The sequence below is a fragment of the Festucalex cinctus genome, chromosome 2, assembly GCF_051991245.1.
Source record: "Festucalex cinctus isolate MCC-2025b chromosome 2, RoL_Fcin_1.0, whole genome shotgun sequence".
Classification (NCBI taxonomy): Eukaryota; Metazoa; Chordata; class Actinopteri; order Syngnathiformes; family Syngnathidae; genus Festucalex; species Festucalex cinctus.
Genome location: NC_135412.1, coordinates 13,959,251 through 13,987,149, shown reverse-complemented (window position 1 = coordinate 13,987,149; position 27,899 = coordinate 13,959,251). Strand labels below are relative to the sequence as shown.

General features: G+C 38.7%; 2 protein-coding genes across 8 annotated transcripts in view; both read left to right on the top strand.

The window, feature by feature from the left end:
- Window positions 1-12,003, top strand: part of wnk3 (WNK lysine deficient protein kinase 3) — a 53,218-nt gene extending 41,215 nt beyond the window's left edge. For 5 of the 7 annotated variants that reach the window (XM_077513025.1, XM_077513021.1, XM_077513024.1 and 2 more), the window contains 6 exons: window positions 1,411-1,505; window positions 1,584-1,918; window positions 3,263-3,498; window positions 3,567-3,659; window positions 4,665-4,828; window positions 6,376-12,003. In XM_077513025.1, coding sequence (XP_077369151.1) covers window positions 1,411-1,505; window positions 1,584-1,918; window positions 3,263-3,498; window positions 3,567-3,659; window positions 4,665-4,828; window positions 6,376-6,933 — 1,481 coding nt within the window. In that variant the 3' untranslated portion in view covers window positions 6,934-12,003. The remainder of the gene's footprint in view (window positions 1-1,410; window positions 1,506-1,583; window positions 1,919-3,262; window positions 3,499-3,566; window positions 3,660-4,664; window positions 4,829-6,375) is intronic. The other 2 variants (XM_077513023.1, XM_077513020.1) reach the window with 1 other exon arrangement.
- Window positions 12,004-13,405: 1,402 nt separating this feature from the next.
- Window positions 13,406-27,533, top strand: phf8 (PHD finger protein 8). The gene is made up of 22 exons (XM_077513018.1): window positions 13,406-13,674; window positions 14,116-14,350; window positions 17,214-17,299; window positions 17,411-17,537; window positions 17,638-17,798; window positions 17,918-18,059; window positions 18,615-18,801; window positions 18,887-19,049; window positions 19,201-19,288; window positions 19,432-19,538; window positions 19,626-19,717; window positions 19,832-19,921; window positions 20,082-20,363; window positions 20,448-20,530; window positions 20,607-20,773; window positions 20,893-20,978; window positions 23,648-23,769; window positions 23,881-24,227; window positions 25,138-25,233; window positions 25,322-25,431; window positions 25,537-25,897; window positions 25,973-27,533. The coding sequence occupies exons 2-22, from the start codon at window positions 14,253-14,255 to the stop codon at window positions 26,059-26,061; spliced, it is 3,084 nt and encodes a 1,027-aa protein (XP_077369144.1). The 5' UTR covers window positions 13,406-13,674; window positions 14,116-14,252; the 3' UTR covers window positions 26,062-27,533.
- Window positions 27,534-27,899: the final 366 nt, after the last annotated feature.

Sequence of the window (27,899 nt, the reverse complement as noted above, 5' to 3'; positions counted from 1 at the left end):
TTGACACCACCCCTCCCCATCCCAAGTCCACAGGCACTGCCAGCAGCATCCCTCACAGCTCACCACCAACAAAGGGCTCTGTACAGAAAGTATCACGCATTCTCAAGTCACGCGGAATTGCTAAGCCGTTGAGAGAGCACTCACTTGATTATTTATTCATTACAAATATCTCTTTGTTTGTTCATCTATCTATGCCGCGGACGTATATTAGCAGAATAATTATCTCATGGCAGAAAGTTCAATAAATCTGTTACTATGCATAAAGCAGAATATGTCCAAGGTTATTTTAGTTAACTAAAACTAACGGGAAAAAATAAATAAAACTAAAATTCAAAAAACAATTTTGTTAACAAAATAAAATAAAAACTAAAATTATTTTAAAAAAACGAAAACAAACTGAAATTACATTTTAAAACTAACTATAATTATAGCAAAAATGTCCTTTGTTTTAGTCTTTGGTAATTAATATAATGCATGAGCCTTTGAGGATGATTTTAAATGTGTTTTTAAGTAGATTTATTTTGAGATTAACCGGAAAAAGGACGTTTGAAAGTGTGTCACACAGAAGTGACGTCATCTAGCAGAAGCCAATAGAAAAGCACCTTCAGATGATGTTTTTTTTTTTTTTTAATACTGTATTGCGCACAATTAATAATATTAAAAAAAACAAAAAACTAAAACTAATACTGAAATTAACTAAAACTAAACTAAAACGAAGCATATATTAAATAATTATAACTAATAAAAACTAACAGAACCACCCTGAAAACTAATTCAAACTAACTAAATTTAAAAAACAAAACTCAAAATGAAATCAAAACTAACTAAAATGAAAAATTCCAAAACTATAATAACCCTAAATAAGCCTCGCTTTAAACTGGCCCACATTTTATATGAAGTCAATTTGTGAGTAAATTGTGACAAGATTATTATTATTATTATTGTTGGTGGACAATAACATTTTTATATGAACTGTCTGGAGAGAAACACGAGAGTAACTCGATAGCATTTTGAATCTTAATCCCACATAGAACTCTACTAACCCAACCACCTTTTGCTTTTGGCACGAGTTAGCTGTTCATAAGAAAGATTTGATCACAATTTATGTTTGTGTTTTCTTTGCAATTGTGCTTTTTATAAGCCCTTAACCACCTCACCTCATCTGCATCATTACTCATTTTACTGTCACAGTATTTTTTTTTATACTCATTTCACAAAACTGTATGCAACCCATATACTGTATGTTACAAATTAATAATGTGGATGAATTTTAAACAAAATGTATGTTTGTGTTCCTTGTTTGTCTGTATGTCATCTCTCATGGACATGTTTCTGTGTCGTCCGTGTTTTGCATATTTATGTATCTGTGTGTCTCTTGCTCCCTGTTGTCCCTTTTGTTTTTCACCCCAGTCTCATTATCAGATGGACGGTCCGGCAGTCAGTCGTTCAAAGAGGTGAAGGAGGTGGCCCCGCGTCAAACTCAGTCGTGCAAAGGACGATTCCACGTATGGATTGGACCGCAACTTTCATTTGTTTGGACAAAGGAACACAAGGCTGACTCTTCCCTCGTCTGCTTTCGACAGGTGACCCCAGTGCCTCAGTCCTCCCTGCCGAAGAGTGCGTCGACGGGCCGTGGCAGCACCCACAGAAAAGTGGGACGCTTCTCCGTTACAAAGACGGAGACTCAGGATGAGCTGGGGCAGACGGACAGCTCCCCGGTGTCTCCTGTTCTGCTCAGAGAGCGGAGGAGATCTCGGGCCGAAAAAGATGAGAGTAGGAGGACGCCAGCGATGGCCCACCTTTCTCGAGCTCACGGGCATAGCCACTCCCCAGTAGATAGCAGTGATGATGATGACGACGGTGGGAGTGAGTTGGAGGATGAAGACCTGAGAAAAGAACTGCACAAGCTGAGAGAGAAGTAATTCAGAGCAATCTTTTTACGAAACCCTCCTTTTACAATTTGCATTCATTTCTCCGGATCAACAATAATGTGCCTGTGTCAACTTGATCGATTGTAAGAGTGTAGACCATTATTCAAGACGGATAATTGTTAGGTTTACACACCAAAACATGTAAGGATGACAACACAAGGATGAGAAGACAAGACTTATTTGTTTTTACTCGCAGCGAGGAGAGCAGAGTTGCCAGGTACAAGCTGTCAAAGATGCTCTGACAATTCTCTTGCTTCCTCTCTTTTTATTTGGGATTGTTCCCTATCCGGTTACAAAAAATGACATTGCACTACTAAGGGGTGGGGAAAGCGCAATAGTGCAACGCTGCATTTTCTTAGATTAACATACAGTCTGCTTGGATGTGTGTTACAAGTAAGCATGTGATTATCCTTTAGCAATGAAAGTCCTCGTTTTTGCTTCTGCCCCAGACTGTGTGACTCATTTTAAACACAGCCACACTGTCTGGTACAGTTCATCTGAAAAAAGCAGTTCACTTAAAGTTCATATGAGTGTGAAGCATTTCAGCAAATACATATATACACTTTAAACTTAACAATAATACAGTTTTGTTTTGTTTTGTTTTGTTTTGTTTTTTTAAAATACGCGTTAGAAAACTCTTCCCCATTACTCAAATGTGTGGTGGCACTATGTATCGTCACAGAATGTTCAAATATTTTTATTTTTTTCTCCAGAAATGAATATAGTTGGTCTGTCCCAATGCCATTGTTTTTTTTTTTAAATACATTATTATTTAAAAAAAAACACACAAAAAAACCTTGAGAACAAATCTAGTAGGGGTGTGAATTGCCTAGTATCTGGCGATTCGATCCATATCACGGTTCATAGGTCATGATTCGATTTGATACCGAATTAACTGAAACTTCAACACTGTATTTAACAAACAGGTTGCAATCTGTTTCATTTTTGAACAGCATAAAAATCCAAAAATCCGTGCAGTATTATGTCGCCTCAAGATTGAAAGTCTGGATGTTTTATAGACAGGTTAAAAAATGGATGGTTGTAATGCTTTGGTGCAGAAGGAACTGGTCATCCCCAAAGTTTAAGTGCATGAAATGGTACATGATAACAATTACAGTTACAATACCAACTCGAATGATGTTTGGTAACGTAAGCAAGATGCCACTTTTTTTTTTTCTTTTTTTTTTCCTGAAAAGCAGTGATTTTGGAGATGCACATTACTTAAGAAACATTTTAACATTATTAACATTAAGCAGAAGTTAACCAATCTGTTCAGAACAAACCACACATGCCATAAATATCAACACGTTAACTGTGTTTTGAACATTCAGGCACATCAAAGAAGTGGTGTTGCTTCAGGCCCAGCAGAACCGAGAGCTACAAGAACTGTACAGACAGCTTCGTTCCCAAAAAGACCAAAGGCAAAGTCTTCCCGCTTGCTTGTCTCGGAGCCCCGCCCTTCCCACAGCACCCCCGCTCCTCTCTCCCCGAAGACCCAGGCCAGCCAAAATTAAACTCCGGCCCCGACCTCACTCTCACATGGATAACAATGGAGTCACACATGCTGGTAGATAAATGTGGTCAGGATTTCTCTTGGTTTTCCCTGGGTAGTTATTTATTGTACACCTTGTTCAGGATTCCAGCAATCGAGCAGTTTTTCGGGTACGGAACAGAGTGGAGTGCCTCGTTGCAACTCAGAGCAACGCTCCTCACTGCCTAACAAAAGAGGTATGGATGTCTCAATTTACTGTGGGAAAAAAATTAAAAAAGAAAGTCAAGTCTCCATGCTCGCCACCAAATGTCAAGCAAGTCGAATCAAGTCATTACAAATTTTAAGAAAATCTTAAGTCATACAATCTTGCTCAGTCACAATGTATATTGGAGTGGTAAAATACATTTTTACTGGTTACAACAAAAAAGTACATTTATAGTTCAAAAAATAAAATAAACACACAAAAACTACATTTATAGTTCAAAAAATAAAATAAACACACAAAAAGTACATTTACATCTTTAAAAACTTAAACTTCTGAACAATTATTTAGATTTTTTTTGGTTGTCAAGTGTTTACAGCTACAAGTGTATCACTGATACTGATAATAAATATTGACAATGTTCCCTCAACTACTTCGCGGTTCACTTATTGCGGATTCACACTATTGTGGATTTTTATTTGGCTCCATTTATGTTGCTATTTTTGTCCTTTTTTGTAATATTTAATTTGTGTAAATAAAAACAGCTCTTTCTCTCATTCAACACGATCTAATTACATTTTTCAACAAAATATAGAGCATTTGTTAAATTAAGAAACATGTGCCATAAGTTTATAAAAATTTTGACATTTTTCTTCTTTTAATTCTTCTTAGCAAGTCAGTGTCCCATCATTGGTGAGCTATTTTTAGAACAGACCACATACACACTGGCAAGAGTTCATCTCATTGTCTCAATTAATTGAAGGCTTAAAATGAGGCTATCCACCACTTGTTTACCGCAAGAGAAGCTCATTAAGGTGACATGCAGTATTAGGTTAATGAACGGGGGGCAAAACCTTTTTTTAACGACCTCTACTAAAGTCAGAGGACACTGTAGATAATTATGTTGTTTTTGGTGCCCAAATCTATTTGTCCATGTAAATGTGAGAATGAGAGACTTTTGTGCACTTTGTTGTTACTTGTCATCACCGTTTAAATGGTTCAGTAGTCAAACTCTTTGCATGCTTCATTTGTTGCGCAGATCAAAGCCCTGCCAGGAAGAGCACATTCACAGATGAACTGCACAAGTTGGTTGATAATTGGACTAAGGAGGCAGTGGGCCAGAGCGTGCCCAAGCCTTCTCTCAATCAGATCAAGCACATTCAGCAGGTGCAGGAGTTGGGCGGCTGGACCCAACCAACTGAGGTATCGCCAACACACACACACACCCACACACGCACGCACAAAATCAATACAATGGATCTGTACTCTGAGACGTTGTCATTCTCATTAGAGCCACCATTTACAAAACGAGACAGTTTTAAAGTCAGAGTAGTTGCCTGTAATAGTTTCTGTTGTTCCTGGTTTTTCTTCCTGTATACACTAAAAATTACAGTTGAATAATACAACCCCTAGCAAAAAGTATGGGATCATCAGTCTTGGACGAGCACTCACTCAGACGTTTTATTCTGTAGCTCAAACTTGAATAAAAAGCATGAAACAGTCGTAAGGTCATGCCAAAGTGCAACATCTTGGTTTTCAGAAACACTAAAAGAAATGAAGAAAAAATATTGTGCTTGTCAGTAAATGTTACTTTTATAGAGCAAGTGCAGGGAAATAAATATGGAATCACAATGGCGTGATTCCATATTTAAGTCATTTACTGACCAGCAAAATGTGTTTTCTTCATTTCTTTTAGTGTTTCTGAAAGCCAAGATGTTGCACTTTGGAATGACCTTACAACTGTTTCATGCTTTTTATCTGAGTTTGATCTACAGAATAAAACGTCTGATTGAGTGCTCGTCCAAGACTGGTGATTCCATACTTTTTGCTAGGGGTTTTATATGCAGTTATACCAAAATCATGCTCACATTTTTTTAAATCTCTATTTGTGGTTAATAATTCATTCTGATTATATATAATTATTTAAATTAAATAATATGTATATTGCGTTACTTTTATTATTATTATTATTATTATTATTATTATTATTATTATTATTATTATTATTATTATTATTATCTGTAAACACTTTTCAGTTCAAAATGAAGCTGGAATAAATTTTGAGTAATTAATAAAACTAAAATAAATATGAACAAACGTTCGCCATTTGTAATAACTACCATTGCTATAAGTGACCTCTTCATGTCAGAAGCTGTATCAAAGCCTTCGGTATGCTCTAGGACAGGGGTGGCGAGATCCGGTCCTCGAGGGCCGCAGTCCTGCTGGTTTTGGATATTTCCCTTCTTCAACACAGCTGATTCATGATCAGCTCATCAGCAAGCTCTGCAGAAACCTGATAACGAGCCTGTTAATTGGAATCAGCTGCACTTCGAGTAGGGAAATCTGCAAAACCTGCAGGACACCGGCCCTCGAGGACCGCAGTTTGCCACCCCTGCTCTTTTTTTAAAAAAAACAAAAAACATAAATATGCTTTTGGGAGTGCAGGACAAAGCATGAAAAAGCATATTTATCCGTTTTTGGGTTTGAATGATTTAATGAATAATGCATTCGCCCCCTAGTGGAAAAAACGTTGAGAAAGTTTTTGATTTACATACACCCATTTTAAATGCAAATATTGCTGACAATCGGGTTAATTTAATTGTGGCAGCCAAAATTGTGATCACAATTAAAAGTTGTGATTAATTGTGCAGCCCTACATGCTGTACAATAGAAGAAGTAAGCTTTGTTTGGCACAACAAAAGCGCAAACAAGTGGCAATGTTATCGCAAGTTGTGCCTGTTTCTGTCCAGGTGGCTCCACCAGGTTGGTTTCCGTTGGTCCCGCTGGCACCCCCGTCTGCTGGCTGCTTGCCCGTGGCAGCCGCTCCCCACAATCCAGGCGGGGCGAGCCTGTCCATCTCCCCCGGCTCCCCACCGCAAGCGCACACAGCCCAAGTGCCACAAATGCAGCCCAGTTTACACCTCCAGCAGCAGATGACCTTTCAGCAGGCCCCGCTGTGCCACCTTGGACAGCATCAGCCCCAGGCGCAAGCCCCCGTACGGCCGCAGTCTCAAGCGCAGACGTCGGCCGTCGCCCCGCTGCCCGGCCTGTCGTATCAAAGCCAACCGCCGCTGCCTTCCCGCGCCGCCGCGCCGTCTCCGGCGGCCTCAGCTGTGTCTGCGCACGTGGATAGCAGTGTTGCTGCTGAGGGGGCGTTTTGCACGTGTCCTTCCTCATCTTCAACCTGCTGCTCCTCCTCATCCTGTCTGAAAGCTGCTGTACCTTCCAGTGCCAAAAAGAATCGCCCCGCAGACACCCCCCGCCTCCACACTTCCTCCGGGACAGAAATGAAACCAAGGTTGGTGTAATTGTGGAAAAAAAAAAAAAATGTGCCAGAAAAAGTGTCAATGAGTTGGAGCAGGAAGTAGCATAGATCCATTTGGAGCATAAGGCTGGATTTACACTACAGTATTCTTCTGCTATTTGCAGATGATTGGAACCGAGCCCTGTTGCAAGTAGCGGAAAAAAAGGAGGACACGAGCCGCACTATTAAAAATATATATAGTTGCTGATATTTATAGTTTCAACTAGAGCTGTCAAAATTAACTGATTAATCGACAAAAATTGTCCAAATCCTCTGATTTCAGCATATCTACAGTAATTGTTCACTGATTTCGATACTGATTATCTTACGTGTTCAATCAAAATAAGACATTTGCAAATATCTGTTTTTACATCAACAACATCAATCCCTCACCTTTTTTTTTAATCACTATACAAATACAAAGTACGAAATAACCACTAATAACTGCTTAATAAACAGTAATCAGGGGAAATAAATGCTTTTGTAATACACTTTAATGGAAAATTAAAATGAATCAGGTTAGTCGATTAATCGATTGAATAATCAATAGATTAATCGATTCTAAAAATATTCAATAGTGACAGCACTAGTTTCAACTGTATACAGTATGTGTACCCAGAAATATGAAAACACTTGAATATAATTTCAGACAATGGCTTACAGATTGCTGGAAGTGTGCACGTACATGCACTTGCTGCAACACTGCCAATGTGACCACAGTGAAAGCTCCAAATTCCTCTAGCACAAAGTCACTGAAATACGGAGGTTGATACAAAACAGCAAACTCGAGTGAAAACATAGATCATGAATACAGTATATTGTAAATAAGCTACATTTGATGTCATACGGAACATAATTGCCAACAGAAATCAGATGAGTCACATGGAGGTTATTTTGCATTAAAACCAATGACTGGATAAATCAGCAACGCTTTATTTATTGTTTGTGTTACTTGTACAGTATTTATTATTGTTGACCTGTGTGTTGTTGCTACCCTAGGTTTTAGTAAAAAGAAAAAAAAAGGTACGGATTGGCAAATTTGGCACTTAATTCTAAAGTGGGTGCTCGGACCTGCACTGTAAATCCAGTCTAGATCATCGTATGCACGATGATATTCAAATGAAAAAGGATAATGAGGGGCGTGAATGTGAGATATGCGAGGCTCGAGTATGTACAGATTGGAAGTGACATTGAACTCAGCACCTGAGCTTTGTGAATAGTGTGGGTCTTGTTTTTCTTATGAGTGTGTTTGTGTACAGAGTGTGGCAGAGAGTTTGCAACATATCCCTGACAAACATTGACTTACCGAAACATCAGACAAAATATGTTATGTTTTGGTTCCAGTTGTCAATGCTTGCAGTGAAAGGACTATCAATTTTAAAAGTGCAATTAGTAATGATCATGGAAAGTGATCAGCATGTATTGTCAGAATTTGTCTGTAATGTCATAAAATATTTTTGTATAAGTGAAGTGATGAAACTTTCCAAATGGTTGGCTTCAAGCACAAGCTGCTTCAAGAACAGACTTAATTTCAAGATGGTTAACTCGGATTTACCGAAAGCAACCATGAAGGATTTCTGCTGTATGGCTCATTAATCCCAGCGCCAATCTGTTACTGAATAAACCTCAATTTTTCAAACAATAAATGGCTAAGGAATACAAGTTTAAGAATGATGTACCATATTTTTCTGACTATATGTCGCTCCAGAGTATAAGTCACATTTTGGGAAATGGATATTAAGAAAACCAAGATCACGAACAGCATCACTTGTACTTGCATCCTTAATCCCCGTTCCCTAATCATGGATGTGTTCAGAAATACGCCTGAGCACTCGCACTGCTTCATTCCAATCCTTCGGAAACGCAGAGCTCTGTACAAATATGCCGTTCAGTTATTCTGAGTGCCCAAAGAAGGAGTGCTGTTGTAGATGACAGCAAATAAATTCTGTTTGGATGAAACTTGCGCTTCTAACTATAGAAATGTTTTTCTTTTCTGTTTAAACTGGCCTATCTTAACTAGAATATCGCATCGCATTGTGGCCAAAGGTAGAATCCTGGTCGGTTATTGCACCTTTTGATTGTTTGGGTTATTGTTGCATAAGGAAACCACATGCTAAACTAGCGATGTTTTTGTCACACATTAATTCCCATGACTACTATTTCTTCTCCTTCATTCAATTTCTTCTTCTTCTTCTTCTTCTTCTTCTACTACTTTTTCTTCTTCTGCTTCTATTTCTTCTTCTTCTTCTTCTTCCATTTCATTCCATTTCTTCTTCTTCTTCAATTTCTTCTTCTTCTTCTTCTACTTTTTCTTCTTCTGCTTCTATTTCTTCTTCTTCTTCCATTTCATTCCATTCTTCTTCTTCAATTTCTTCTTCTTCTTCAATTCTTTCTTCCATTGCTTCAATTTCTTCTTCAAAAACAATAAAAATTCTTCTTCTTCAATTTCTTCTTCTTCTTCTTCTTCTTCTTCGTCTTCTTCTTCTTCTTCCATTTCCTTCCATTTCTTCTTCTTCTTCTTCTTCTTCTTCTTCTTCTTCTTCTTCTTCTTCCATTTCCTTCAATTTCTTCTTCTTCTTCTTCTTCTTCTTCTTCTTCTTCCATTTCCTTCCATTTCTTCTTCTTCTTCTTCTTCTTCTTCCATTTCCTTCCATTTCTTCTTCTTCTTCTTCTTCTTCTTCTGCTTTTTCTTCTTCAATTTCTTCTTCTTCTTCAATTCTTTCTTCCATTGCTTCAATTTCTTCTTAAAAAAACAATACAAATTCTTCTTCTTCTTCTTCTTCTTCTTCTTCTTCTTCTTCTTCTTCCATGTATTCTTCTTCCATTTCTTCTTCTTCTTCTCCCCTCCATTTCTTTGCTTTTGGTACATTATCACCACCTTTTAGTGTGCTCCAGAAAGTTGTTTTTTATTTATTTATTTTTTTTAAACATTTGTGGCCACCAGCAACGCATGACTTCTTCTTCCTTTACAATACATTCAAGAGCACTTTCTTTGACGGTTGGCACTTGGAATATACTGTTGGTGCAGGTGGCCACCAGCAGGAATGCACCAAAAGTATTTGCCAACTGCCAAAAGAGCGTCAACACAACTGGGAAGCGGGTATTTTTGATGCCAGTCCAAGCTGTAATTTTAATATCTACAAGTCGCACCTGAGTAGAAGTCGCACAACCAGCCAAAATATGAAAAAAAAAAGTGTGACTTTTCCAAAAAATAGAGTAATTAGACGTAAATAATGCCACCCAAGTTCATGTTACTTGAGGTGTTCAATACTGCTTTTGTATGTATAATTGTCTTGTCAATGTAGGACATCTTTGTTTTATCAGTTTGGGAAAATTTGTTCTCAATCTATTTTGAAGACTTTAAATTGGTTTCTAAAACATAAAAGATAACCGTTTCTATCAATTTGTTCAAAGAATGGAGCATATTTGGATTTACAGGGTTACTGCCTGACAGTAATGATATGTTGATTTTGTGCTTTAATTGCACTCTACTGTCACAATATTAAGTACACCTACGGGGAAAAAAAATAGTTGTCTTCTCACGGCAGTAAAATACAATGACTACAGTAGTACCATCGAGATGACCTATTTCTAATAATTCATTCAAACATTTAACTATACTGGCCATTGTTTTGAAATAGCATTTTAGCATTGTAAATTATCAAAGATATCACGTTAAATCAACGGCGAATGTAACGTCAAACACGCACATAAAACACGCTACATTTTGATCACAAGTGGCCATTATATGGCAGCTAATGCGTGAGAAGTATTTTAGTTTCATCCTGAAATTTCAGCTAAAAGCTGAATTTCTCCAACATTCTGCATGTTTAATTTATGAGAACCTTTGCATTGTTAAAAAAAATTGTTTTTAAAAAAAATAGTTAAATTTAGAAAGTAGAAGATGTAGCTCTTAAATTTGATGACATGATACGAGTGTGTGCTAAATTGTGAATTTTCCAACAGCTAATGTGACTGCCCAATTTGCACAAACGGCTAATTCAATTCAACGGCTTGTTCGAGCAAACCTACAGCAGAAACATTTCCTTCCACAAACTGTTGTGGTGATATACTGAGGAGTAAGTGCAAACAGTTCAACAACTGCCAAGTTATTGTGACCAACTATTTTTGATTAGCCCATTTTGCCTTTTTGCATTTTTCAGTGTGTAAGTTCTGTTTTTTCTGTTTGACTTGCATTAAATCAATTCATATGTTCAAATGAGCCTCTTGAAGATTACTCAACCAACTGAAGGGGGAAAGAAAGAAATCAGTGACCGCAAACTGTCATAAAATAATCTGTGGACAATTCATGTTCTGAATACACACTGCAAAATGTTTATGAAAAACAATTGTGGCGCTCCATGTTATGCAGGCATGCACAGTATGCAAGCAGATACATTACACTGGACTGGCTTAGCGGCTCATTTATCCGTGCAGGATGATACATATTTGCAGTGGTTCTCTGGACTTTGTCTACTGCATCTGAGGTAAAACATTCAGAAGATCAAATAGTTGGGTTACTTTTGGCATCACTTTGGAGTTCACCAGTGATTTTCTGCATCCTTCGCTGTCATGTCTGATACTAACTTGTTGACCGAAAGCTTGATTTTCACATTGTATGATGTGGAACTGGCTTTGTGTTACCTAAATAAAATTAAATAAAGAAAAAGAAATATTATTTTTGTATTTTGAAATGGAGATGTTTCATTGTAATATTGTGATCCTCATAAATCAAAAGGCTGGTTTGTATGGGACTTGCCCTCATTTTTTTAAATGCATCTTTGTGTCCTGAAACAGAAAATCTTTGCTAGTCTAACTTAATTTCTGTTTGAACACAATCATCTAAAGCATACATAACATGACTATTGCATGCTTGATTCAATTTATGAATGGATGCAATAAAAGTCAAAGGAGTCCCTTTAATGCATGACTGAGAACCAACGGCAAAGAAACACATTTGGGAAGTCCTTACAAAGTATGTTGCTCGTGATTTGCCCTCTGTACAGTGTAACACAATCAACTTTTGGTTTTATTTATGTTTTGTAACTAATCCAAATAAATGATGTCAAACATCCACATTCTTCTCTGTGGTTTTATGTATGTATAAAATGTACCGAACATGCACAACTAACTTTGTTGGCATCATTACATCCATCCATCATCAGAACCGTTTATCCTAACGAGGGTCACAGGAGTGCTGGAGCATATCCCAGCTTTCTTCAGGCAGTTGGTGGGTTTGATCTTATAAACAAAACCATTTTCTATTTCTTAGCATTCAAAATTTTGACTGATGTCAAATGCCAATGTTTTTAAAAGACACCTGTGGAAGATCCTATATATTCACTTTTTTTTTCTCCAATTATTTGTCACTTTAATGTGCTTGCGACAAATAACATATCTTCTTCATCTATCTATGCCAGTGACATGTAGTGATGGACAGAAAAAGTAAATGTTCCGAGTGAGTAGAAGGCAGAAGGTACAATCAACATCTATAAGTACAGTATTCCACCCTGTTGCCTCCATACAACACAATAACTGTTGTTGAATTATCAGTAATTAGGTGAAATGAATGAAACAGTCTGGAAAACAATTTGTCTTTTGGGTTTCTTTATTTGAAGCTGCAAAAATACATAAGTCTTACAGAGCATTCTACAAGAACAAATTATCATGGGAAGAAGGGAAGAATGCCATGGGAAGAATACTGGTAGGTTTTGGGAAGAGAAGGGGAGGGTCATCTAGATATGAAAGCAAGCAGTCTGTTCCGAGGCCATTGTTAAGGAAAATACACGTGTTTACAATACAGTATAAACTTATGTTAATACGTGCTACTGTCCATAACTGTTCAACTAAACAGGTCCAAAGCATAATTACAATTTACAGCTATTACAATGTGTTAGGCTACGATAAAAACTTGAGCAACCCTCAGGATGATAAGCGGTTCGGATAATGTATGGATGAAACTATTAGAAGGAATACATATCAGCAACAATGTCACTTAAAAAAAAAAAGACTTGTTTTTATCTGTTATATTATCACTTTAAAATTTCAATATTTTTGTATATCTTCTTTTTTTGCCTTAAACATCCCCTCAGGATGCCCACCACCTGCTAATATTGGCTAAATCCTTAGTTAAACAGATTATTCAATTTCTACCCCTGAAATAATAATAATAATAATTAATAATAATAATTCTTAAATTCAGGTTTTGTGTGTTTTGAAGAAACTTTAAAAAATGACTTACACCACGACAGTTACAGTTAACTTTGACACCAAATACAACTACTAATTTAAACAATGAAGTTCATATTTTGTGCATTTTGTATAAATACATTTACGACTTTAGTCTATATTTTCCGAATGGCTTTCGTTGTTTATTTACAATTTAAACTGCGATCCCACCCTCCCCCTCCCGAACATTTTTACTGCTTAAAACTTTATTTGTCCGCACTCATGTTAACAGGGATGAACAACGGTGACGCTGTTGTCTTTGAAAATGGCGTCAGTACATTTTAACTACGCTGTCATTTGTAGCTGAAGTATTGTTTCGGGTCGCTTCAAAATTCCCATTTTAAATGCGTAGCGGTATTCCTGTTCTGTCTTTTTGTTTATAGTCACTGAATAAAAATGTGGCGAATAGTCACCATTGCATGCTAAGGCCGTAGCTGCCCTGATATCGCGTTGTGATTGTCAACTGTTACTACGGCGGCGGCCATTGAATGCTTGGCCTCTCTGCAGCGCCATTCTGGTGAGTGGCTAAACAACACTTCGGCTTTGCACAAACTACAGCTCGCGTTTTTCTTCAGTTGTGCAGACGAAGCGGATAGTTAGATGGTCCTTGGGATTGGGCTGCAATATATATATATTTTTTGTATCGATTCGACAAATGTTGATAGATTAGGTACATCGTTAGCTAGCGTAGCTAGCTAGCATCACAAGGTTCAGTTCTCGAGTATGTTTACAAATAAGAGTATATTTTAGATTTACTATGGAAGCATCAACATCAGGATTATGTAGTCAACCGTTGCATTTTACGCTACAACACAATGAGAGTTTGCAGTTTCATAACTAAGATCAGGTCAGGTGTAATGTAACTAGACTTTTGTGTTCAAATGTACTTGCTATGTGTCCACCCCATCACTATGATTTATTTAACATAGTTGCATATTTTTCTGTTCATGTATTTCAGCTCTCCTGGTGCACCCAAGTGGATGTGTGTCTTTGCTAAGTTCAACGAAACAACAGTACAAAAATATTAGGAATTATATAAGAATTCCATTTGTAAATTGAGGATAAGTTATAGCTTCTCCCAAATACACGTTTAGTATGGCTTCTGTACCAGTGTACTGCTTATGTCGCCTGCCATATGATGTGACTCGCTTCATGATCGAGTGTGACATTTGTCAAGACTGGTTCCACGGAAGGTAAGTGTTTTTTTGTTTTTTTAAATATATAAATAAATCTTCACTGTCATACTCATGTTTATCTGAAGTCAAGTTTATTTATATAGCCCTTAATTAGAGATCGACCGATAATCGGTCGGGCCGATAATCGGGGCCGATATTTGACATATTGGTACATATCGGTATCGGTCTGTTTTATTAATCTGACGGCCGATATGAGCGATCCATTTAAAACTCCGTCTTTTCGCTTCGAATGCAGCCCAGAGCGTCTCTGTCTGTTATGGAGTCCAACTCCAGCAATGTAACGCCCATAGCAGCATTTGATTGGTTAGCCGTGCAAGAGCCAGAACCAATCAGTATGAATGGAGCTGCATTGCCTTGCATTGAATCCCCGCTAGCTAACAGTGGTGTGTTCAGCTTAGCATGTAGGCTAACACCCAGTAGCTAATTCGCTACTTGAACTACTCGGGGAGGGAATCACACACATTTTCACTTAATTAAGTAAATAATGTTTGTTAGAAAGGTTCCAAATATTAACAGTTGTCATTATTATATTGTCTAGTTCCATGTTAAGAGTAGAGTAACGTCATTATATTTACCTCTCGTGATGCACACATTGCATTCTGGGTCACGTCCATTACTTGTTGCATAGCGGTTATTATGCAGTGAGATGCCACAATGACACTAAATAGCGTTTAGTTACTTTATATTGTGTTTATTTGTCGCACTGGTTTGCCATTGTGTGCCTTAAGCTTCGACGTCGATTTGATTGACAGCTCGTTGTGCACCTCGTTAAAGTCCGCTCCGTAACAAATTAAGTGTCTCAAACACCGTTTAACTACACGAACGTGTCCTCTTCCGTATGTTTGGCATTAGTAGAGAAGTGCACTAAAGTATAGTGTGCTTATTTGCTCGTTTTGTCTCTCTTTTCACGTCATGTCTGCCGTCATTTGGGACATTATCCTCTCAATGGATGCCACTAATATGTAACATCTACGGCCGTACACGGCTGCAATTAATGTTCAGTGATGTAATTTCGTTACGTGCATCATACTTTGAATAATGAGCTCATGTTTGGTGTGTTGTATAACTTTCTCGTGTGTTAGTAACTATTCATGTGGACAGCTAAGATAGTGCTTGTTAATGTGAATTAGCAATGTTGCAGCCCAGTTATTACTTAGACAAGTACATCTGTGCCATTAAGTGATACAGTACAGTACAGTAGTGAGAGAATAGTGTGCCCATATACACACACGTGTCTATAAGTGTAAAACACATTAAACAGCAGAAACTGGCAGCGGTCCACCGCAACAATGTCTGTTTAACCAAGTTATTCTTACTATTATTATAACCAAGTTATTTTACTCAACCCTTTTTCTGCGTTGATTGGGGCATCCTAAGTGGCAGTAAACTACATGATGAAGTGTCTTTTGACAGTTCTCTTGTAGAGAGGAGTAGCATGATATTGCTGTTCTCGATTTAAGATCCTCAGCTTATCAAAACTGTCTATATGGTAACAATAACAATAATCATAATAAGGTCTACAAGAACTGTATGGTGTTCAGGGATGAATAGTTTTTCTCATGGAATTTTTTTATTTATTTTTGCTGTAGTAATAAGTAATGCCACAGCTGATGCACATTTTGAATGACAGGGTTCCTCCTATTACTTCAAAATATAAAAATATACCATTTATAGAATAAAACTACAAGTATCCCAAATGCTATAAAAGGTAATGTCACATTGGCCCCCACATTTAACTCCCCCCGCCACCAACGTCTTATTGCAGATAGAAGGATGTAAAATGAAAAGTGTAGTGTGAGAATCCATTGTAAAGAACGGTTAGGGTTTGCATTATTCAAAAATTTGGTGCCAACATTTTAACTTTTACTGCAAATGAATATCGGCTTCAAATATCGGTTATCTGCCTCCTTGACTACCGATAATCGGAATCGGTATCGGCCCTGAAAAAAGCATATCGGTCGATCTCTACCCTTAATCACACAAAGGGCTTCTTCACATGCCCACAGTTGACAAATGTTAACATCCCCCCCTAATCGAATCTCCTTTAAATTTATTTACAGCAGCGGTCACCAACTCTGGCCCTCAGGGGCCCCTATCCTGCACGTTTTAGATGTTTTCCCCCTTCAACACATTCAAATGATCAGTTCACCAGCAAGTTCTGCAGAAGTCTGTTAATGTTGCTGTTCAGCGTAACTCTCTGAACTCCATTACATTGTCCACAATAATGCCGTTTTAAACTTTGTGAAGCGACTGAAGATCTATGCAAATGTTAGGGCTCGTATCCACCATTAATATCACTACTATACGATGTCAGTGTCGCACTTCACACTGCCATGTTCAATTCATTCATAAATTCACAGCTTCGTCATTGAATTTTGACCAACTAAATATTTACAGTAGTTGTATTTTTATATTGCAAGTTTAGAAAGCAACTACATTGTTAATACATAAGTTTTGCTCGTTTGTTAATGAATAAATATTTCATATTCAAATCACACTCCTTTTTCCCCCTTTCCCCTCCTTGAGGCATGACAAAGATTGGTAAATATTTACAAAAATGCTTGAGGAAGTGTTTTCTTGAGGCGTGGCTGATTGTTAATTATTGACAAAAATGCTTCAGAATAGGTTAGGTTCATACTCGTGCACAGGTATAATGCAGTAAATAAATAAGTTATTTAAATGGATTAGATCTGTGATGTGTGTGTGTTTTTTTTTTCTTCCCATCGCTAATCAATGATGTGCCCCAAAAATCCTGATCACACTAAAAAAAAATGATTATATTGTTTTTGAGAGTGAAGTATTGCAGTACTACACAGTGCAACACTATTTCCGACTTCTTAATTTTTGGTTGTTTTAATAGCTGCGTGGGAGTAGAGGAGGAGAAAGCAACAGAGATTGATCTCTATCACTGCCCCAATTGTCAACTCACTCATGGACCATCTGTCAGTAAGTAAAACATTCCTTTTATGCCTTGTAGAAATGGAAATGTTGAAGTTTGACATGCAGCGATGCAGATGTTTGCCATAATATTCGGGCTCTCATCTCTTACGTTCACAGTGCGTAAACGTCGTGGAGGCAACAAGCAGGCAGATGGAGCCGCTGCCGGGATAAGAGACCCCAACCGTTTGGTGAAGACTGGCAGCCCCCAGTTTGTGAGGGAGCTACGGAGTCGCACGTTTCCCAGGTAGATTTCTCGATGCAAAAATACGCCCCGGCATCCGACCAATGTCAAAGGAGACGAGCTTAACGTTTGACACGTGCATGTTTTTGTGTGTCGTTCACAGCGCAGATGAAGTGCTGCTGAAGCCGTCGGGGGCCCAACTCACAGTGGAGTTTCTTGAGGAGCACTCATTCAGCGTTCCTGTCATGGTTTTGAGGCGAGACGGGCTCGGCATGACTCTGCCGCCAGCATCGTTCTGTGTCAGCGATGTCGAACACTACATTGGTAAGTCACTCCTTCCCCGTACGCTGTTACTTGGTCAGACGTCAACTTACGAGATGTGATTTTTTTTTGCGTACAGCTCAACAAGAACACGGCCCTAATTGTGTTAATTATGCCTGCAGGTTCAGACAAGGAGATTGACGTGATCGACGTGTCTCGCCAGTGTGACCTGAAGATGCGACTCGGTGACTTTGCGGAGTACTACAACAGCCCCAACAGGGATAGAGTGCTGAATGTCATCAGCCTGGAGTTCTCAGAAACCAGGTTCTAAAATTTAGCATCTTTAACACGTTACCCCAGGAAACGTGAATTTTTTATTTTTTTTCCCTCCCCCTGTACTAGAATAAAGTGTAATTGCATATACAGTACAGTAGATGGCAGTGGCGCAAAGAGTATTGGCTACTCTGTAGAGGCATACTAACAACAATTTTATTGACAAATACCATTTAAGGTTGTTGGGGGGAGCACAAAATATTTTCTTCTTCCTGGGGAGATGTAATCTAAAATAATTGAGAAACACTGGAATATAGGCAAGTGTGCACCGGAGAGCTTTTCATCCCTGCCCTTGGGTGAACACCAAAGAACCCCAAGTGCATTGTGAAAAGGCCTCGGTGCTATAAATTGGCGCTGTGTTTTTCGCAATGTTCTGCCATAGTGATTCTGGTTGCCTTCCACCAGGGTCCTTTCTTGTCGAACAGAAATCAATGTAGAAATGATTCTAATGATAAAATCAGTGACTCACTCAGCCCTAAAATTAACTGAGGTTCAAAGAGCTATGCCATTGACAGCAACTGTTGTGTTTTTTCTTTTCTTTTTAAGGCTCTCAAACCTGGTGGAGACGCCGAAGATTGTGAGGAAGCTGTCGTGGGTGGAGAACCTCTGGCCTGAGGAGTCCGTGTTTGAGCGGCCCAATGTGCAGAAGTACTGCCTCATGGGAGTGAAAGATAGTTACACAGACTTTCACATTGACTTTGGAGGCACCTCTGTTTGGTATCATGTTTTACGGGTGAGGACAAAAACACTGACGTACCTTTTTAAATGAATTGAATTTGTTTGAATTTTAAAGCCTTACAATTGTCCTGTTCATTCAGGGGGAGAAAATATTCTACCTAATATCTCCTACACCAGCCAACCTGGCTCTTTTTGAGCGGTGGAATTCCTCGTCCAATCAGAACGAGATGTTCTTTGGAGACCAGGTTGACATGTGTTACAAGTGCTCCGTCAAACAAGGAAACACTTTGTTCATTCCAACAGGTAAGAGCAAATTACTCGTTAACTTTTATAATGTGAGTCTGTCTCAAACGCTCTCTTTCTTTCTTGCATTCTCTTTGGCTATATGCAATAAAGAAACAATTACCTTTTGCAATTGTGAAAAACTAAATTAATGACGTGTGTTTTATTCCAGGATGGATTCATGCAGTGTTGACTCCAGTGGACTGTCTGGCCTTTGGAGGAAACTTTTTGCATAGTCTTAATATTGACATGCAGCTTCGGTTAGTTTCCTCAACCCTTTTATGTCATTCACATACACTGTTAATGGACACATGCCCTCTAAAAACTAGATGAGACAGATGAGTGAAGAAAGAATGTTCAAGTGGTCGTAATAAAGTATGTGTATTCCTCTGCTTAATTTTAGAGCATATGAAATAGAGAAGCGGTTGAGCACAGCAGAGTTATTTAAGTTTCCCAACTTTGAAACAGTTTGCTGGTATGTTGGGAAGCATCTTCTTGATACCTTCAGAGGTAATATTTAAATGTCCATTATTTGCACCTCATTAATTATTTTTTTAATCTTTGTTTTTGTAAGCGTGCAATGTTGTTTTCTCGCAGGTTTGAGAGAAAATCGCAGACACCCAGCCACTTATCTGGTTCACGGGGCAAAAGCACTGAATAATGCCTTCCGCACCTGGACCAGGAAAGAGGTAATATTATTCAAGTGATATTTTCAAATGACCCATAAATGGTATCATTGTGCAGATTACGTTGCACATGAAACAATCCCCAATTAAAGTTGATGACTATCTTGTTACCCGCAGGCGCTGGCCGATCACGAAGCGGAAATTCCAGAAACCATCAATACTCAGACACTGGTGAAGGACCTTGCTAAGGAGATACGGCTGGTTGAGGTAACTAAACAAATGGTGTCATGCAGAGGCATACACATTTATGATGTGGAATGAGCAGTTAACAGTTTAAAAATGTGTTTTGTACGATATATTCTTGTATAATTTGAATGTTTTCAGCTGTATATATGTTATGATATGACCTTATTTGCGATCTTCATAGGACATTTTCCAACAAAACATTGGCCGCACTGGTCCGCAATTTCCTGGCTCGCCGCTCTCAAAAGCCCCTTTGACCACCTCTCACAATTCAGGCCGCCCGCCTGGAAAGAAGAAAGGCTTCAAACCCAAGGATGTCATTGTAGGTCTCGCTCCACCAGGACCCAAGAAGAAGAACCAAAAGGGTCTCCTTAAGACAGAAGCAGGAGAGTTGGACCTGCTTGAGATCCACACCAAGCATACACTGAAAAAATTCCAACCTGGCAAGTCCAGAAGCAAGAACAAGGTACACAGAATAAAACATTTCAAAATTAGAAACATCTTTTTTTTTTTTTTAATTTTACTTTTTCAAAAACTTCCATCTCTTCAGTTGGAGCTGCCTTTGGAAGACTTTGAAGGAAAGTTAAACAAAAGCAAGCTGAAACTTGTGCTGACCAATGGGAAAATTCAAGGGTAATAACCTTTTTGTGCATGATCTCCTGCTCTCACCAAATGCTGAGGTTCCAACTGGTTATTTGTTCAACTCTAGCAAGAAAACGGGCAGCAATGGTGCAGGAGGAGCTGCCAACTACCAGCATCTTGCCATGGAGGGATCCAGTCTCTCTGACCTGGAATCAGAGGATGAACTCCAAATAGACGAGACCCCGCCTCCACGCCGCAAGCTTGCTGGATCCAGCAAGAAGAAGAAATTCAGTGGTGAGATGTGAATGCACGATCGTTAGTATAGTATAGCAAAATATATGATATAATCATTGAGCAGTATTTAAATATGTATGTCGCTCAGTGACATGTGGTGCATTAAAATGTACTTTCAGGTCTTCCAAGGAAGCTGCCCAGAGCCAAGCCTTGCTCCGACCCAAATCGTATCCGAGAGCCAGGAGAGGTCGACTTTGATATTGAGGTAAGAGCAGTTAGGACCCACCAGAAATATATAAAGTGGTGTCTTAATATATGGGTGACCTGCTTTGTGAGAGTTTCTAAATACAAGCCGTTGTACGGCCAATTTATTATTATAATGGTGCACACGTACTAAAAATAGCCATGTGCGTGCTATGGCCGACTGACCCCGGGTTTTCACCGGATGCGGTTGCGGTGCGGTCCGGCGACGCAAGCAATTAGATTCCATTCATTCGAATGGTGCAGTTTACACCGCTTGCGGGTGCGTTGCGTGTCAACTGCGTCTCAGCTGCGGCGTGCCGCAGGCCTTCCGCAAGGATAGACCTATTTTCTATTTTTGCCGGACGCCGCAGCGGTAGGCCTCCGGCAAATGGCAAGCTAGCACAAAACACATCGAGCGGGACAGGAAGACCGACGCAGTTTCAAAATAAATTTCCGGTTACCTTTCAGAATAAAACACTCGCCAGCTCCTATTTCGCAAGCTTTTCAGCAAAACGTGACGTGGGCGTCGCCGGGCCATGTGCTCATTCACGGTTTAGACACCAGCGAACATGGACGAGGAGAGGTTTATATTGGAGGTGGAAAACCACAAAATAATATATGACACGGCACATCCTTTTTATAAGGACAACCAAAAAAAGGATGTTGCATGGAATCTCATAGCAGAAGAAGAAGAAAAGGTTAAATCAAAAGAAGTCCACCTCTCTTTCTGCTTCTCTGTTGAGCACAGACTTTCTGTATGTTTGTCGTTGTGAAATGCCACATGATCGCGCGCGCGCGGTCCCGCGAGACACGTTGGGAAGTGGGCGGTGACGGAGCTGCCGGACCGCAGCTCTGCGGAGCCGGTGTGGATTGACAAAAAAATTGACCCGTCCGGAGCACGCAGTCAAGACGCACCGCACCGCAACCGCACCGCAACCGCATCCGGTGAAAACCCGGGGTGAGTCAGTACGCATTTGCGGATGACGCATTACGTTGCATTGAGATGTATGTTTGACAATACACACGCCACAAATGTGGCGTGTTTCTGCCGATGGTTCCACTGACATAATGCATCACTACTCACTCCACTGTAGTGAAAGCTAGCAGAGTTGTGACATTAGCTGAAAGCTATAGAGTAAAGTTGCATCACCAGGCTATGTTCAAATAATGCACAGACAACAACTGTGTGCAACAACGGCAGCTTATTTATCATAAAATAAACATTATGACACTGTGCGGTGTTGTTACTGTAATGTTTACACACCTGTATAGTGCATACAATACACTATGATAGTGAAAACGCATCGCAAAATCAGTTTGTTTTTTTTCTCTTCATTTCAATGCAGGAACATTATGAGTGTTACATGCTCACGAAACAAATCTAACTCATAACTCAAGGCTACAGAGTATGCTTTTGCCTGTATATGCAAGTAAGATTCATTTCAAATCAATGTATTTATTCATGAACCCATGTTTTCACCAAATTATAGCAATGTTTTTGGTAAATTGTTGTGCACAAGAAGCAGTTGAGGTATAAAAACAAAAACTCTGTGGAAAAACAAGTGCCTGAAGCATTAAACAAATATATGGTTGTTTCCAAAACAAAGTGAAAGCTGCTGATGTAACGCATATTAGTCATCACAGTGTTACTGGTTCGTTAGCTCTTGTGTATTTTTGGCAAGCGTGGTAATTTTTTGATGACTGCTTACACTGTTTGTTTGTTTGTTTGTTTGTTTTTAAACACATTTATAATATACGGCGCCATATTAGGGCCACGTATAAATATATAATTTTTTTTTACGTGGCAAATTTGCGAGTTTATAAAGTGGCAGATTTCGGGGCAAAAAAACTCAAACTTATGAGAAATACACGTAGCGTAGTTATAGTCTAATCATTTGAGGATTCGTGGTGGTTAATGGGACTTTTTATAAAATGAAAAGGCAGGATGGAGACGGATTCATTCTTAGGTTAAACTTCACTCGTCATACACAGCTAGAGCGACAACACTTCCTGATACCCTATCAGCTGACTTGCACTAACCAATCAGAAGCTAGTATACTTTAGGTAAATGCAAGTGAATGACGGAGAGCAGCAGATTCGACACATCAAATTAAATACTTGTACCAAAAAAAAAAAAAAAGTGTGAATGCGTAAATAATAATTCTGGAAACATAAATATAAGGTAAATATACATTTTAACAAATGAACTTAAATGCTTGATACTCAGGGTGTGGACCTTTGCAAAGTGAGGCGTCTTTGTCGCTGGCCGTAACCAATGTTTCAAAGAGTGAATGGTTAATCTCAGCTATCTTCTTATTTGAAAATCCAACCGAAAAGTATTAGCGCAAACATTCTAGTAGTACACTACGTGTATTTCTGGTAAGTTTAGGTTTTATTTCATCGCAAATCTGCCGCCTTATAAACTCGCCAATTTGCCACTTTCTAAACTCGCAAATTTACAAATTTTATTTTCTTGCAAATTTGCAAGTTTTTTTTCTCTGAATATTGCCCCCACTCTCTCTCTAAAAAAAATAAATAAAAATATTTATACATGGCCCTAATGGCACCGTCGTAATAATATGTAGCCCTGTTTGCAACCAGCAGTTTGTGAAGCATAGTCCTTCAGAGGGAGACTTGCAAACTGTTAAAGTTCCAATCTCCAATTAAGCATGTTTGTGCACATGGCCTCAGGAGGATTACACCACAGATGAAGAGGCACTGGCTGCTCATGGTGTGAAGGGTGGTGCAGGGGGCATCCTGGACTTACTGAAGGCCAGCAAGCAGGTGGCAGGCTTGGACTCCTCTGCACTAAGGTTGGAATACTTTGGTCCACTGTCATTGTTTTATATATCAACATTTTTAATCATGTCCCCAACCTTCTTTACTTTGAGGTGATTGCACAACTTTTTTTTTTCCTCCTCCAGTGAGGAAGCCCCAGCATCTCCCAGTACTCGTGATGCCATCCAGGGCATGCTCTCCATGGCTAACCCACCTTCCTCCTCCTCCTCATCGTCGTCGTCGTCGTCGTCCTCCTCCTCCTCATCCCCCTTGTCGATATCTGGTGGGCTGACCGAGGGATTGGGAATAGTAAAGGGGAAAGGTGGCAGAGCTGTGTGGGTGACTGGGGGGGTCAAAAAGACCTTGGAGAAAAAAGCTGTTATCCAGCGTCCTGGAAAGCGTCCCATTAAGCGTCCAGCCCGGCATCTTAGCGAAGAGGACAGCCCAGATGAGCAGGAGACGCTGGGAACATGTTTTAAAGATTCAGAATATGGTGAGCAAATGACGACAGACATAGTGTTGCCCCCACTATATTCTGGCCCCGCTACATCATTGGAGAGTAAAACTATTAAATAATAATAATAATAATAATAATAATAATATATATATTTTTTTATTTTTTATTTTATTTTATTTTTGTTTTAAATACAGCATGTCCTCGTTTATCATAGGTGTTACGTTCCAAAATCTACCCGCGATAATACAAATCCGCATTAATTAAAAAAATAATAATAATAAATATATACTGTTAATTATATTTTGGTTTTGTTTTGGTATGATTTTTACTTTATTATAAATGCTTTTTCATTCATAATAGTCTTTTCATTTACATTAATTTTTTCCATTAAAAGTATGTTTTTTGTTGTTTTTTTTTGTTTTTTTATTTATTACAATATACATCACAGTATATATTTTTTTTCCATTTGTTTTTTTTTCGTTTTTGTATGATTTTTAGATTATGAATGCTTTTTCATTCGTTTTTTTTAATTAGTCTTTTTTTTTTCCCATTAAAAGTACGTGTTTTTAATTTACTTGTTATACTTATACAGTAGATATTTTCTATCTCCATAATGCAATGTCATGCAGCCATGTGACAAGACACCGTTGGAAAGGTCTCATCGAGATGAATGCGCTGATGCCTATATTTCCCCGGTCGGCCGTAGGGTTCGGGAAATACAGCCGCGCAAAGATAAAAAAAACAAACAAACAAAAAGCATGTGTAAAAAAAAATATATATATATAAAGAAAAATAAAAACGCTGGAAAAAATCCACGAAACAGCGAGGCCGCGAAAGATGAACCCGCGATAAACGAGGGAACACTGAATGTCTCTGCGTATTTCAGTTTACAGTAATTCACATTTGCTTCCACTAAATTTCTGGCTTCATTGATCGTTCTTCCAAGTGTATCCGTCGTTGGAGTCTGATGAAGAGGACCATGCTAACAAGGCTAAAATGAAGCGGAAGAAAAACTGGGATGACACACCTTGGAGCCCGAAAGGTAAGGACCGCAAGTTGACTGCAAGTTTGCATTTAGAATTTTAACCCTTTGTCGTCTACTAATCGCTATCCTCTCTTTTACTTCACAGCGAGGGTGATGCCTACACTTCCAAAACAGGACCGTCCAGCCAGAGACGGAGCTCGAGTGGCGTCTGTGGAAACGGGCCTGGCAGCGGCTGCAGCCAAGCTAGCACAGCAGGTGAGTGCGGAGACAATGGTGAGATGGAACGTCACTGTGAAAGGTTGCTGAGCTGCTATTAAAACATAAGGATGCCTTTTTGTCCTTTTTTCGGCTATGATTCAGGAGCAGCAAAAGCCTGCTAAAAGGAAGTATACCAAAAAGGTGCGTCCTCCTGTCCCTGTTGCGAGCCCACCTCCAGTTCATACAGAACACGCGCCGCCCTCGCCACCGCACATTCCAGAGTCGGCACCAGACTTTAGCCCACACAGGAGGATGGATTATTATTCTGCCAGTCTACTAGACCATGAGTACACAGCGGGGCCAGGACCTTTTGGCCCTGGTGGCCCTAGAGGGGGCGGAGCTATGGCCCCCGGGGTATTCCTTACTTCACGCCGACCGTCCTTGTCTCCGCAAAATAGCAGCTCGCTCTCTGGTGCGTCGCCTTCAGGGCTTGCCAGTCAAGGCACGACAGGAGTTGGTCAAGGTAAGCATAAAGAGCGAAATGACACAATTCCGTATCTTCGTCGCTTTTCCTCATGTGTGTATCGTTGGCATTCAGGGAAACGTCCAAAGAAAGGACTTGCAACAGCGAAACAGAGACTTGGGAAAATTTTGAAGATTCACCGCAATGGAAAACTTCTTTTGTGATGGAATCGAACTGTAACTGAAGACCTGCGTTAGGAGTACTTGTTTTGTGAAAAAATATATATTATTGAAGGAGGTAATGATAGTCATCTATATTTTATACGTAAGAAATTGTTTACTAATGTTTTCATGTGTTAGTTTGTCCATCTCTTGCCCAACATCTGCTAAGCTGGTTCGCAACGTATTTGGCACTCCACTACTGTCTCGACTTGACAGTACACACAAGCACACTTCTCACTTGCTCTAAAGGCCACGTAAAGTGAACTATAACAATGGGTTTTCAAATCACATTTTTAGAGGGAAAGAAAATATTTGTCTTTGTCACTTAAAATGTAAATTACAATGCAGACACAATGTATGGTTTGATTTTTTTTTTTTTTTTTTTTTTGTAAACCTAATTTGTACCTCAAATGAACTTAGTTTTATAATAGGACTTTTGAAGACCTCAATCTCTACAGTTTTGCTAAAAGTTCAGTAAAAAAATCACTGTTGCTCTTTAAACATTTCATTTATAGCTTGTTCTAAAAATTAAGATTAAGTGACACAACAATTGACTTTGTACACATATATTTATTGTAATTTAATTTATTTTAAAAAGGCAATCTTTTATCAACTTTAGCCTATTTGCTTATACTCTTTCCACATTGTCATTTTTGCTTGATCCCCACTGACTTTCTCAAACGCAGTACAAAAATGGTAATTATTTTGTTTGAAATCTTTTCATATTTTTACATCTGTTTTAAGTGTACATATGTAATATCTGTGATGTGTATATAGCTAGATTGGAAGAGCAAAGACAAGATGATTTACAGTGGATATAAAAACACACAATTCTGGGTAAACATTTGACAGAGTACATCTTGCTTACTGTACACCGATGTGGTAATATGCGTCTTCAGTATTTGACTTTTTGCTCCAGTGAAGTCAATTGGAAGTGTTTATTAAGCCCTGTTTACAGTTCCTAAAAGAGCAACAGCAATGAATAAATTCAAGTACCACCACCATGCTTCATAGTGGCCATGGTGGACTTTATTTGGTCTTTCTTTTTTTGTATCCACTGTAATTCCTGCTAGACTTTAGCATTCATTCCGCAGAATGTACGAGAAACGGAATGTCTGCAGAAATGTTGATGTACCAAGTGAAAACGTGAATTATCAACTTGTGTAAATATGTTGTAATTTTGATTTTATAGTGCAGAAACATTGGAACCTTTCTTATTGTTGTACATAACACATTGCTGTATTTTTTAAATAGTTGTTTTTATATTTGTATGCAGTAATTATGTTTAGTTGTGTCTTGGCTGTGTAACATTTGAAGTGTACAGGGAAATTAGTCCATTTTGTTTCCTCCACGTTTAGTTGATTATTAATCATCATAGATCCATTCACTTTTGTGTTTTGTGTACTGTTTTAAACATGCTTTATTTACGACTTGGAAAAGAAATTATAACTTTAGATTTTTTTTTCAAATATGAAGTGTGTTTTTGTGTGTGTTCAGACTATTGGAGACAGTTACTGAAAGTGTTTTATTATTGGTTGGTTTTAGGGCCAAAACACTTAGATGTATTTATTTAAATATTTACATTCAAATTTTTATTACTGATGACAGACATTTTCATCCATCCGTTTTCCATACTGCTTGTCGTCATGGCTGAGCTGAGCTGCAGCCTATCCCGCTGACTGGGAAAGTTCCTGGAATGGTCACCCAGCAATCACAGGTCACTTGGACAAAGCATTCACATGTAAGTGTTAAATTAATCTAACATGGAGGTTATTTGAGTGTGGAAAGGATGCCAAGTCTATAATATGCAAGATTTTGTCAGGAGAATATTGTCGAAAGAA